General features: G+C 40.7%; 1 protein-coding gene across 2 annotated transcripts in view; it reads left to right on the top strand.

Annotated features, from left to right (window-relative positions):
* Window positions 1–14031, top strand: part of LOC119490417 (low-density lipoprotein receptor-related protein 1-like) — a 99755-nt gene that overhangs the window by 22484 nt on the left and 63240 nt on the right. For both annotated transcript variants that reach the window (XM_037773784.1, XM_037773786.1), the window contains exon 3: window positions 7607–7744. In XM_037773784.1, the coding sequence (XP_037629712.1) occupies window positions 7607–7744 (138 nt within the window). The remainder of the gene's footprint in view (window positions 1–7606; window positions 7745–14031) is intronic.

Raw genomic sequence — 14031 nt, forward strand, 5'->3', positions numbered from 1 at the left:
ATGATTTTATAGAGTATCACTCTGACATTGATGTCAGGATCTCTGTTGTAGCTCATTTCTGTAGTCGAGAGACTAGATACAGTAAAGCACAACATGTAGTTAACAGTATAATACAGTTGTAAGAATGTATATTCATGTTATGGTGTTTTAGGTCAGGGGTCACCAACCTTTTTTCCCTCTGAGAGCTAATTTGACAAAACGAAAGTAGCCGAGAGCCACTCATAACACCAAGTTGTACATCGCCAATAGCAGACATAATTTCTGCCTCGTAATTTTATGGTCCTTTTAATAACGTTTCAGCCACCGCAGTCATCGCCTGTATTACAATTCCGCCATAAGCGAATGAAAAGTTGACGTTAACTTTAGTGAAGCGTTGCATCTTTTGCCGACTGACACGGTCGCACCTCAAATGACACACACATTTGTCATTCATTCATTTTTTTTTTGCCTTTTATTGACCTGGCTATTTTCTTCAGTCATTGTCAAGTCTGGTGTGCGTTTGATAGTCTGCTGACATTGTCTAATGTTATGACGTCACTTACATAACCAAACTTGAAAGCTGCATAGTTTGTTTAATTGACAGCTGATTGGCAAATAATCATTTTGTCTCAGAAGGGGGCGGGATGTCTGTGAATTTGATTGGATATACATTTAAACCGGTACATACAGTATGCTTTGAACCTTTATCGAGCCGCTTAGAAACGTGTAGCGAGCTACGGGTAGCTCGCAAACTACTTGTTTTGCGACCCCTGTCTGAGGTTATCGTTATTCATATTCATCCTTTAAGATTATGGTAAGCATGTTGGAAGAAAAAGTAGCACATCAGGTCTTCTTCCAGTGAGAGCACTATGTGCTATACCGTGAGTCCTATGTGCTGTGGCTGCCTCAGTAGGGTTTGCCAAAGCCATGTGCTTGTTGTGCACGCTGCAGCAAAGTGTGACTGCAGAGAGGGGAGAGTTAGTCAGTGGGCAGGCCTGCCTGTCACCCTGCACAACATATTCATTCGAGCTGACAGCAGACTTTATGGGAGTCAGTCAGGGGCTGGCATGGAACCCGAAGAGCAGGAAGAAAAGCAGGCTTTTATGCTGAGGACAAAAGATCGACAGGGGATCCAAATTTAAGGTCATTGCATAACTACGGGAACTGAGGGATGGGGGATGGTGGGGTCCAGAGGTTGAGGTGTTGGAGGGAAACACGCATTGGGAGAGACCGTCTTTCACGTCACATGCCGGTCAGTTAGTGGAACCCAGAGCCACAAGCGAGGGATGACTGCACTCTGTATTGGGGGACTTAATTGAAGGTGACACAGGTAGTGATGCATTACCTACATCTACACTGTGCTCAGGGAAAAAGTGTAATATTGTCTTTGCACAAAGTCATATTTCACTCCAAAGAGCGCATGCTGCAATAAGAGTTTCAATAAGGCTGAACATAAACTCTGGACTATGAATCATAGTTTATAATGTTTTAATCATGATGAATCCCAGCACTCATTTCTTTAATATGTGATTCTTATAAGAGAGAGAGAGAGAGAGATCACGCAGCAGATAGGAGAACGATTTTAACAATTAAGATCCCCGAGGACACAGTAAGTATATGCTAATATTACTGTTAGCTGATCACACAGTTTAGTGCAATGATGGAATTATCCTCGCTCTGCCCTCTAATAGGTGTGAGGGTTGTAATTTTCCCTCTTTTGCTTTGTCTGTTATCCAATGCACTGCCAAGCTTTTTACATTGTTCTCACTTGCAGTGCTTTGTCTCATCGGCTGCCAAACTCACTGAAGAATCTGCTATCCCAGTGAAGTGACATGTTAAGTTATTGTTAAATATAATTATATTCCTTCAATCCTATAGATAATTCTATAGCACCAGCTAATGATACTTTACAACAAATAATACCTGTTTTAATCGACAGAGCATTCCAGATTGTTTTATCCTGATTGCCATGTAAAATCTCCATATTTCTAAATCAGTTATTTCTCATATATTAATTTCTCTTTGTGGTTGTCTGCACTGAATTGAGAAATAGTTTCAGAAAGGTGTTTGCAAATAAAAAAAATAGAAGTGGTTTCACATCTCTGTGTTTCTATGTGGCCCCCTAACAGATGGAGATGATTATCATTTTATAACGTTATCTATGTTTTATAGGACTTTTAAAGAGAGTTGCAAAGCATACTACAAAGAGTAAAAATAACAGCAAAAACAATACGAGCGTGGTAGGAAATGTAAGCCACAGGGTGAGAGATTGTATCTTTTGGTCTCTTGCAAATCCTATCAGTTGCATTTTTTATAAGTTGAGAGCAAGGAGCCACTTATGACTCAAGGCGAAGCAAGAGCATAGGAATTTGCTTGATTAAGTGTAATAACAAAAGTATGAATTACTGTGTCCAGATCAGTAAATTATAAGATATATTTCATTTAGGAAATGTTCTTTTTAAATCGAGATAGAAGATCTGTCATCCTGTTTAAACATGAAAAACACCAGTCCCTTGATACATGCTTTACAACGAGGGCAGAAATTTTAGTTAGTTATAAAGTTTAGTTAGTTTTAGTTAGCTCTACATTGATTTATATTTCCAGAGTAGGTTGTGAGTGTCACCTCTTATTTTCAAATATAACTATTTGCATGACAATGTAAATTATAGTTGTGCTGGCAAATAAATGATATGCCACAGAAGCATGTGAATTGAGAATTGAATGGAGCTGAAAGCTGGAGGCTGTAATGTAAGTTAAGGGTTAAGTTAAAGTTGCCTCTGTAGATGTAAAAACACACTGAGTGCTGATTTCCCAGACAGGGTATAAATCATCCCAGAACTGGGGCTTAATCTAGAATAGTTTAAGATGTTTAAGAGCGTGGGTTTTCTGAAACGGATCTTTACTTTGGATTAGTTACATCCTAACTAAAGAGTTGACTTAGACTAAGTTAAACAAGATAACCACTTGTTAGGGCTGGGCAATATGATGCTATATATCGTCAAAATGTCTATTGTAAATATCTTTCTATATCATTTATATCGCGATATAGGCAAGGCCTTTGTTTATTTATTTTTTCTTTATAATTTCACTTAAAACTGTTATGTTCATTTTGCACTCAAGTTCTTAAAATGAGAAAATACTTAGTATTTTTCATTTATTTAATTCACACAGGAGTATATAAAAATAAGCTTTACCATGTGGGTATTTCATATAGACAATTTATTTATTAAATTACCGGAAAACATGTTATATCGTGATATGTATCTTTATTGACTGATATCGTGATAGAGGATTTTTTTTACCATGTCGCCCAGCCCTACCACCTGTGTTAGTCCTCATTAGTGAGAGTCGGGAAAAAAAAAAAATGTCATTCCATAAACATAAGTGTGTGTGACAAAACAAATAATATCCCACTACCCAATGTTCAACTTATATAATTCTATTTCAACCAAAAGCAGCCTGATAAAAGCAGGAAGTGAACTCAAAACAGCACCATTTACATTGAAAAGTATGTTTCGAACATCCTGTTGTTAAGGACTGACGTTGTAATGATAATTATATATTTTCTTGGTTCGTAACTCAGTGTTCTCTGCACGCTATAGAAATGATTACATGCTACATACACGTGTGGAGTAAACTATAAGTTATTCTGAGAGTTCTCGCTGTGGTCTCCCTTTTCAAGCTGAGCATATAAAGAACAGTACATCTTTCCACGGAGCAACAGTGTTTGAGGACTGTAAATATGCAGTTTATACTCCCTAAACATGAATAGAAACCCAGTTATTTTAACTCGTGTTCTCCTCAGCATCTGGGGCGGAGAGGGTTTGGATGGGAATATGACATCTAACAGTCTGTACAGCCAAATGCTTCTGGGAAGTTTCCATATTCATGGAGCTGTAACTTGTAGTTGGCTTTGCCTACAGCATTAGGGATTATGACGTAATGATCTTTCAGTTCAGAAAAGGCACTGCAGACTTGATGAATTACTTTACGTACAGTTGCTTCACTGACCCATAAATCTCCAGTTTGACAGTGAAGGGGTTGCAGATGCCAAAAACCTGAACATGATCAGCACTTGGAGAAAAGGAGCGAAGGCCTTCCTGTTTGTGATGACAATGCAATTCTGGGCTCCAGCAGTAAAATTATCTCCTCTGCATCTTTCTTTCCTGTCATTAAGTGCTTATCTGGATGGTGGTGTATGTTAGTTTTCATAGAAATAATCTAAATAGGAATATACTAAATCATGTTTAAAAGAACCATTTCACTTAGTCTGGCTTAAAAGGCCACTTTAGTTTATCTGGGGGAAACCAGACCTGAGATCCAAGACATTTCAAAAAGGAACAAAACATGGAATTGGTTGCTAAAACAACATAGTTGGTCACTGTGTCACAAAGATTAGTTCATGCTATGAAGTGCTCCAAGTCTCCCTTTGGCTCAAAATAAATTGTGTTGTTGCATCTTTCTCTAAAACCTTGCACAAAAACAGCAGTTTGGAAACGATCCTGTAGTTTTAACAGTCAGCGGCTAAAGAATACAATAGTTTGTGGACTTGAATGTGTATGTGTGCATATGAAAAGAAGTCCTGCTGTATTCTTCTTCTCCCTTTAGATGTGCACAGTAATGCTCTGCTTCCACTGACAGATGACGCAGGAAATGGCTACTGCCAGTATGAGGGGGAGCTTATTGTAATACACTGCCAACAACTTCCCAAACTGGAGCAGGGAGTACAGGGTTCATCTCCATTGTCCCTCCTGCAAAGTTATTTAATCCTCCATATTGTCCTTTCTATTTAGTTTTCTGCTGCTGGTCCCTATTCAGCTCCTGCCAAAGTATTACTGTGCTGTGGAACTCAAACAATTCTTTCCGGCTGTTGTGTATCGCTGGCAGTTGTTAGAGTGTTTCCAAAAACTTATTCTGCTGCTGCTGCCCAATGAGTGGAAAGGTTGGAGCGTGTGTGATGGAAAGTAGTTGTCTCTTCAGTCGTTTGGTGGCTGCAGTGTGTATAGACACCTGGTTCCTGGGATAATGTAGAGCAGACACTATGTCATTAGTTTATCTGTCTGTCTGCTCAATCCTCAACCATAGACTGTATGTAAGATGTGGAATTAGTCACCGTGACGTCACCCATTGGTTTGTGGGGTGCTGTTTTGAAGCCTTGAGTTCTGCATTTTGCCTGTCGCCATCTTGGCTTTTTGCAACCAGAAGTGACACGAGAGGGTGGAGCAAAGTACAACCGATGCTGAATAAGATTAAGGCAGTTTTTCGGTGAACAAAATGTTACAATTAACTTTCGTGACCTGAAAACACACTGTGAAAGGGTTAGAGTTGTAAGTCAATCACAGGGTAGTCACGCCTTAAAGCATAACCTGCTTTCTGGTCTATTTGACTCTAAATGGGACCATAATTTACTAAATGGACATCATGCTGTATTGAAGAAGACTTGAAACTAGCAATTGAGACCATAAACTCATGTTTACAATGTTTACTGAGGTAATAAATCAAGTGAGAAGTAGGAGGTTGCCCACTGTCCTCAACGCATCACTGGTTTTTGTCAAGTGTGCTTCCATGTATGCATAGTTGCAAAGACACAGATTTCTGCAGTGTGTGTCATTCAGATGACTTTCACTATGACTTGTCTTTTATGCTCAGAGAAAAACTGTTGATAAATCCTTGGCAGGGGGTTTCATTTCCAGTGAGCATGGCAGTTTATTCTTGGTACTGCAGTTTATGCAGAAATCCCCAGGCTGGCAGTTTATTGAATGTAAATCAGGCTGGCTTAGAGGCCGAGGCTGTAGGAGGGCGGCTAATATGCTAGCATCCCCCAGATGGGAGAGCTCTCCCTCTCCCCTAAGCCAGATGTATTAGAAGCTAATTCTCTGTTCGAATGTGGCACATTTTCCACACGGGCTGCTGTGGTGGGACCATTATGGTAGCTCTTGTCAATTTAAGGTACTTGTTTTAACCGAGTTATGATCTGTGTGTGGTTACTAATCTCTTGGATGGATAGAGAGGACTTAGAGGGAACGCTTGTGGTTTTCTTCAGGGAATGCTGACAAGCAGGCAAATGTTTCCCTTCATAAGTCTTTATACGCGTCCACACTTTGGTTCATTTGATGGCATGTCTTGTAAGAATACGAGAGAGATGTATTTTTACTTTTCCTCTAAGACCTAATAACTCATCTCAACTGGATGTGCATGACACAAAGACATAACATACTGAATGTCAAGTCAATTATATTTTCGTTACAGTACAACGCCCTCTATCCTCAGAGTCTCGCTTCAGATAAGGAACTGCATTTTGGCTGCTTAGTATTCAGACACTGAAGACTTTGTGTATGTCAGATCCTGTAGGAGGCATCTGAAACAGGTTTGCAGCTCAGGGTGCACAAATTCAGATATCATCCTCTCAAAGCCTCTCTCAGCACCGTACATAACCCGCAGAACTCCACAGATCGTTTCCTGTGAAGGCGGTGAACTTTATTTTCTCTGCTTCTAGTGTTTTTCTAAAATGGGTCAGCAGATGTTAGAGAAAGGGAAAGAGAGGTGGAGGAGGAGGAGGAGGAGGAGGAGGAGGAGGAGGAAGAAAAACAGCCAAAGCACACTGTTTGCTCTGCAGTGTGGGCTGAGAGGAGAGATAGAGAGAAGAGTGGGAGAGAATGAAGGGAAGAGACTGCATCTACTGTATGTTCTGGTGTGACGCTGCTTTTTCTGGACCGGAGGAGATCACGTTCTGTCCTTTGCCCTCCACGTTCCTTTAGATTCAATGGTGTTGTCGGTGTTTTCTTTTGTAATTTTCTAATAATGTTCCTTCGATATCTGCCAAATGAACACATTTGCGGACCATATTTCATCGCTTTCCCGTAATGTACTAATTGAGGTGTGTGCACCGGCTTGGTTGCACGAAAAGGCGTATGAATGACATGATATTGCGCAAGAAAAAAGTGTGCAATAAGAACGCCGTTCTTGCTTTTGGCGTATCATTTGTACACTATGTGGTGTGTACTGACTCCAATCTAAACGCATCTGCATAAATATGAAGGCAGCCAATTTAAGACATATTTGGTGTTTTCCTCATTTGTTTGATCCAACATTGAGGAGCATTAGAGAATAATTTTGACCACATTTCATCTATCATCACACAGGTGGTGTGTTGAACTAGAAGGCTGGAGGTTGTGTCTGATGCTGTATGTACGTGCTTATGTGTGACTCGGCGTCATTGTAAATGAGTGTCTGCCCTCAATGATCTCTCCGAGATATAAATGAATGAATGAATGAATGAATGACCGTCTGTGTTTTGTTATGTCTTATCTCTTTCTTCTTCTCTACTCGGGTCTCTCTTGCAAAAGAGACCTTGATCTCAAAGAGACTTCCTGATTAAGTAAAGGTTATTATAATAATATTAGAATGAAAATATCTGACATTTTCTGAAGTTTTATTCTTTTGGTTTTGACTGAGGTCTTTCCAAGAGTGATAACATCTACAGCCTTAAGGCCCACAGCTTGAAGGAATTCAGCCTCACCCATAGCCACAGCCCAACCATATACTGTAAAATCTGCTTTGAATAGTTTTATCAAGCCAAATTGCTTTGTACTGCTCTTTCCTTACATGTGTTTTGCTTGTTTTCCAGGCTCACACAACAGAGTGAACCAGTGTCCTGTCAATGAACATGGGTGCCTGGACTTGGATGTGTGTATCCATATGAGCAAAGTGTGTGATGGAGTCCCTGACTGCTCTGATGGCTGGGACGAGGGCCCTCACTGCAGAGGTAAGATGCACACACAAATCTGCTAACTCCCAATTTATTGCAAAACACACTCAGAAGAGATAGCATCATCATTTTCTCTATCGCCTCCTGTCGCACAGAGACAAGAGTGTCGGCCTTTGTTGTGGGTCAAAAATGACCAGCTGGCTTCTCCTCGCTAGCATCTCCTTGTCTTCCCATCCAAAAACTGTAATCTCTATCCAATAATCTCCTCTGTTAGGCCCTTTAATGAGCTGGCCTGCTCTGGTTTGTGCAATTACAATGGAATTTCTCTTTCTGGGGAAAAAAAGTCATTAATTTATCAATCAGCTCAGCTATGAGGCTGTTTCATCAATCCCTGCAGGAATGATGAGCATTCAGCCCGGATGCAGCTGGAGAAGAATCCCATCAAATCCTGTACTATTAATTAGAGTCGATAGAAGAATGAGCGATGGAACATATTGGGTCCATAGTGTTGGTCTTTGTTGCAGCAGACAAAGGAGCAAACACTGGCTGCCTGCAGAGGATTGCCTCAGTACTCAGCAAGTCAGTCCTCAGATAGAGCTGTCTGAAGCTCTGCCTGTTTATAGTTGCAATAACACATGTTGGGATACATACTTTTAATTTCTGTTGTGCACACCCGTGTGTCTGTCTCTCCATTTTGCTTGTTGTAGTCGTGATTCACTGCACTATTCAGTGTCAAAATCCCTTTCCTGGAATATGAAATCACTTAACAAATATTTGCAATCAAGTCTCAATGGACCAAAGTCCTGGAACATGGGTTGGTCTGTCAGCTTCTCAAACAATGTCCGTAATCATGGATCACCTGGATCAACCAAAGCTTCTGTTGTCTATGCCAGTATCTGCAACGGTAAATTGGAGTAATTTTAGATGTTTTAGGTTAATTTGTTGTGGGCATGTTGTCTGTTTTTTTATATATTTGATCTTTATATCAGTTGCAGCTTTAAGTGTTTCTAATGTCAGTTTTTCTATTCTATTTGTATTATTTCTTGCAATGTAAGGCAAGGCCATGCAGCTTTATTTGTTTATTTAATGTAATATTTCCACACCTTGTTCTCCTCTGTATTCACTACTCCTATGTGATAGAGAGCAGCAGGGATGACGTATTTTCGTAGGCCAACCAGGAAGATAGCATCGCACTGGTTCCCTCGATAAATAGCTAATGGGATTTTTCCATTGGGTTTTGAATTATTTCAGAAAATAAGCTCTGTGGCAAACAAACGTTTATGATACTTACACATTTTGTTCAGCAAGATAATCTCCACAAATGAATACCGCTTTTATGATTTTTGTAGCGTAAATGCAATCGCCAGAAGTAAAAAGCTAACGTTAGGCTATAAACGAACTACACCACGGTCGCATGAACACGAGTATACACAACGAGGCTGTAAAGGCGGACGAGTCGGCGTGATGACGTTTAGTAGTCTCATTTAGACACTTGTTAGCAACCGCCTTTTTAAAGATATATAAAAGCTTCAAAATTCACGAATGGGGTATTTACTGACGTATTTTATGTCATAGAACAAAACTTTAAAATCTCTTAAACCTGTTTTAACCACAGACCTTATTTCAGGCAACTAATTAAAAACCCATTCAAAAAACACATCGACTTCGAGATGAGGGAACTGAAAGTGCTAAAATGCTTACTCATTTACGGGTTTTACGACTCATTCCCGCACCTCTCTTTAGAGAGTTTACTTATTGGACTGCACCCTGTATAGATAAAGATCCTCTGCATAGAGTTATTAGATGAAAAAGCTGTAGTGCATTAGTCAGAGCATTTAAGTGTGATACGGTTTGTTTAGCAGAGCAGGAACACTGTTGAGCTGATGAAGTGGACAGTTGTACAGAGTGGGTGAGAGTGTTAGCATCCCACACATTGGTCATCACTGCGAGACAAGCCTTTACACAACACAGTGATGATGTCATCCAATCACAACATGCACTGCCTGTCCCTGAGGACACAAGACCAGCTGTAATGCATGCATATACTCACACGTGCGCACAAACATAGACTCACACAGTCACATTCTCAGAAATACACACCCAAAACACACCCATTACCCCTCACACAAACACATCAGCAGTGTGCCCAGGAGTTGTGGCGTTGCTGTTTGTGAGCTCCCCTCTCTTCAGGGAAAGGCCTGGCCTTTCACAAGCATCCAAGTGTTTGCTTGTACAAACTGCCGGGTTGCGCAAGTATACCTGGGCGCTGATGCCTGAAAGCACACTTTGTCAGTCGGCGTGTTCAAGTGATTCTGCCAAAGTTGTTGACAAGAGTGGTTAGAAAGGGGAGCGTAGCAAGGTTAGGCAGGAATTTTATCTCGCTGAAATAGATTTTCTCAGCATTTTCATAGTGTGTGGCACGGTGTGGGATTAGTTGGCGTGGTTTGTGTATAGAAATGATAGCAAGGGAGTAACCAGGTGGACTCAATGGTGCTGTGATGGATGGTGAAGTGGATACAGGCAATATTGTTCCAAGGCTCAGATACGGTACTTAATCTTGATTTGTGTTTTTTTAATCTTTGCAAAAGCAAACTAAAAAACAAATCAGAACATGCATATATTCTTATGCTGTCATTGGGAATGAAACTGTTTTTTTAGGGCCCTAAAAAGCTTTTTTCTTACTACGAGTGAGCAAATAGGCAACACTATAACGTATGTCAGCTGCAGCACCACCTTTAAATATCAGAATACAGGCTGGCCGTAGAGTAGCCCCATACACTTACTGTAGCTGCGAGTAGCGTTAGCAAGCCTGATAACAATGTTACCTTTTAAAGGAATATTTCACCTACAAAACAAGCATTTGTATATCAATTACTCACCCCGTGTTACCTTGAATTCTTGAAGAAAACTGTTTTTCTTGCATGCCTCTGCGATGAACGAAGAATCAATAAACGGAGAAAAGTCGTGATGAATTGAAGTAAATGGGTGGCCGTGTTTAACAACAGCAAAACTACATCAAAACATCCATTTACAAACTCACACAACTCGTAGCAGTATAATCCAATTCTCATTTATCCGGTCGTGTGCTTAGCACTTCCTAAACACATGCATCTTAGGCTAAAACCTTACTATTTAAAACACAGTACTTCCCAAATTTCCAGAGTCCGAAGTGTTTTTTAATTATTGCGTGTTATTGTAATTATTGTGTGTGTTTAGTTATTTTTTAAATAGTAAGGTTTAAGCGAAGATGCATGCATTTGGGAAGTAGTGACCATACGACTGGATAAATAAGACTTGGATTATACTGCACGAGTTGAGTGCGAGTTTGTAAACAGATGTTTTGATATAGTTTTGCTGTTGTTGAACGCACCCCCATTTACTTCAATTCATCAACACTTTTTGATTCTTTGTTCACCACGGAGGCATGCGAGAAAAACATAGTTTTCTTCAAGAATTCAAGGTAACACGAGGTGAGTAATTGATAATTTTGTCGGTGAAGTATTCTTTTAATCACCTTCTTTGATTGCAATAGATGTGAGTATATAGTAGTCTCATACTTATATAAGGGATTTGCCCTTGGTGCCTTGCTCAAGAGCATGTAAAAGGCATATATTGAGAATGTGTTCCAGTGTCTCATAATATCTAACTTTCTTTACCATCCTTTGTTCAAAACACAAAGTATAGTGCCAGGCCTATATTTAAAAGGCCTTTTTTTTACTAAATGCAGCCCTTTCAGACAATTGGCAGTCATGTTATTTTTCTGTCATATGGGTGAAAGTTGAATCTTTTCATTGATCTGCAGGCCTGCATTTGTCCTTTCTCTGTCATCTTGTGGGTGATGGGGCCTCTGCTGGGGGGCAAGGCCTTAGACCTGCCTCCCTCAGAAGTGACTGATTGATAGGGAAGAGAAAATGGGGTCACGGCAGTGCTCTGGAAAGCTTTTCCCTTTTTTCTCGCCGTCTCAAAGGACTCTCTGATTATTGTGTTGGCCTGATGCTATTGTTTATGCATGCGGTGGGCTTTCATTGTCCTTCATGTCCCACTAACTGTGGAATGAGCATTGGTCTACTTGAGGCTGCTTGTAGTAAGACCACATTTTCATCTTTATTCATGAGTGGGTCTTGACCTAAATGAGTTTATTGGCTGCAGTTAGAGTTGTCTCGCATGATGAGACCTGTTTTATTGCCAGTTTTTGCCCGTCACTGTATTAAGGGACACTACAGTGTTGGGAAATAACTGTCATGTATTTTTTGACTCATAATGGGCTGCAGATTAAAGAGAATCTGAGTATTGGTTTTCTTTGAAGGCAAGTTAAACTGTTGTGTGTTTGGGAAAGTTTTGTGCCACAGTGTGTACTTTGCTGTGTTTGAGTATTTGTGTATGTTTAAGTGTCTGGGGCAGCGTGCTGCCACTGTTTGAGACCAGCGATAGCTACTGTTTGCTCATTACTCAAGCCACTGCCCTGCTTGTGTTTGCATGCGGTTACTTTGCCCCCTTTGACTCTGCAGCTCCACACAACTGCCAGTAAATACACTTTTACTCACAATTGCTGAGCCTATGCTTCCCCGCATACCTGGATATACACATCATTATCTCCTTTGAGTCGGATTTACAGCTCTCGTTGTTCAGTAATGCAGCATTTACCACCAACCTCAATGTGTGATGGAACGCACCAAATAATCAAAAAGTAGTTTCACAGAATGAAATTGTCTTCGATAGTGCCTGATTATGTTTAACTGAGCATGGCGGTCTGCTAAACTTAAATGAGATTCTCAAAGTTTTACTCCATAATAAGTTTTCCCAAAATGTGTGCAATGCTAGAATGCACATTGATTATGTGAAATATCCATACAAAATGATCAGCAATATGTGCAAACAGTTTAGTTTAAGAAGTAAAATCAGGTCATTTGATGGAACCTTTGTTGGGCTCCTGTCAGCTTTCAGGTAGAGGACAGGGACATGTGTAGACTTGTTTCCAGACAGTGAGAGCACAAAGGTAGGAATGTCCTGGGAATTACTTCTCTTTTAAGATGTCACACACCGGAATAGCCTGTTTTATAAAGTGAGTCAATTTATGCTTTCAATTAAAGCCCCTGGATGTAGAAATGAATCTTCGTAAGGAAAGGGATTTGCTTTCAGGCCAGTTGATGGATAGATGAGCTGATCTTTTTAAGGAGTTAGGTTTCTGAAATCATTCAGCCGTTCCAGTTTTGTTGCGTAACTACGGCCGTGACCCCAACACCACCCGGTCTCTGTCTCCCTCAACCTGCGTCACCCTGTTGCACCCGGTCTGTCAGCCCCATGAGTGGATTGTCGAGGAAAATGTCAACTTTCATATATTTCCTCACGGACTGGCCGTGTACAGTGTCCGAGAGCAGTTCTTCTTCTCTTCTTCATGTCTCTGTCGCCACCCCTAATGTTTGTCATCTTCTCTCTCTAACATTGTGTTCCTGTTCATGCTAACCAACCCTTTGACCTTCATTTATGTATGTATTGTATGTGTGTGTTGGTAGTTCCCTCACAAGGCCAGACTAGTTCCAGAAAAATCATATATGCATATCATATGCATGTCTTCGAGGAGGTCGCAACCTCAGTGGGATGCATCTGGAACTTGTGCTGTCATTGTCATACATTCCTCATAGTTTCATCAGCTAGTTATTGACGCCTGTTCAATATGTTTTTTTGAAGCGTAAATGCAATCACCAGAAGTGAAAAGCTAACATTAGGCTATATACGAACTACACCCCGGTCGCATGAGCGCGAGTATACACAACAAGGCTGTAAAGGCTGATGAGTCGGCTGATGAGTCAGCGACCTTATTTCAGGCATCTAACTAAAATCAATTCAAAAAACCCATCGACTTCGAGACGAGCAGACGAAATGCTGAGTCATTTCTGGGTTTTAGGACTCATTCCTGCTGCACTTTATTGTGCACACAAACGTGAGATGTCTTCTGTTGCCTCCTTTTGACAAACAGCCTCATACTCTCACTCCCTGCTTCCTTTTAAAGAGCTATAGATGAGTGAAATTGAGGGTTGCCATCCATGCAGTAACAGGATCAATGGCTTTGGCATGCTTGTTTAGGACTGAAGGCCTCCAGCGTGTCACTGTGTGATTTGTTTGCTTCGTTCATTAACCCCTGGTCAAACGTCTGACACGCTGCTGTTGCTTGTTTGCTTGGAGCTGCAACTTTCTAACCACTCCGTATCCTCGAGCCCTTTATGCACTCGTTACCATCTCTGTTTGCGCTGTCTTCCTCTTCTCCCCCCACTTTCCCCATTCCTCTCCATTCTTCTTCTTTCTTCTTCTTCTGTTGTTTTTTATGTTCTTCTCTTCACATTTTC

This window comes from Sebastes umbrosus, chromosome 6 (assembly GCF_015220745.1).
Source record: "Sebastes umbrosus isolate fSebUmb1 chromosome 6, fSebUmb1.pri, whole genome shotgun sequence".
Taxonomy (NCBI): Eukaryota; Metazoa; Chordata; class Actinopteri; order Perciformes; family Sebastidae; genus Sebastes; species Sebastes umbrosus.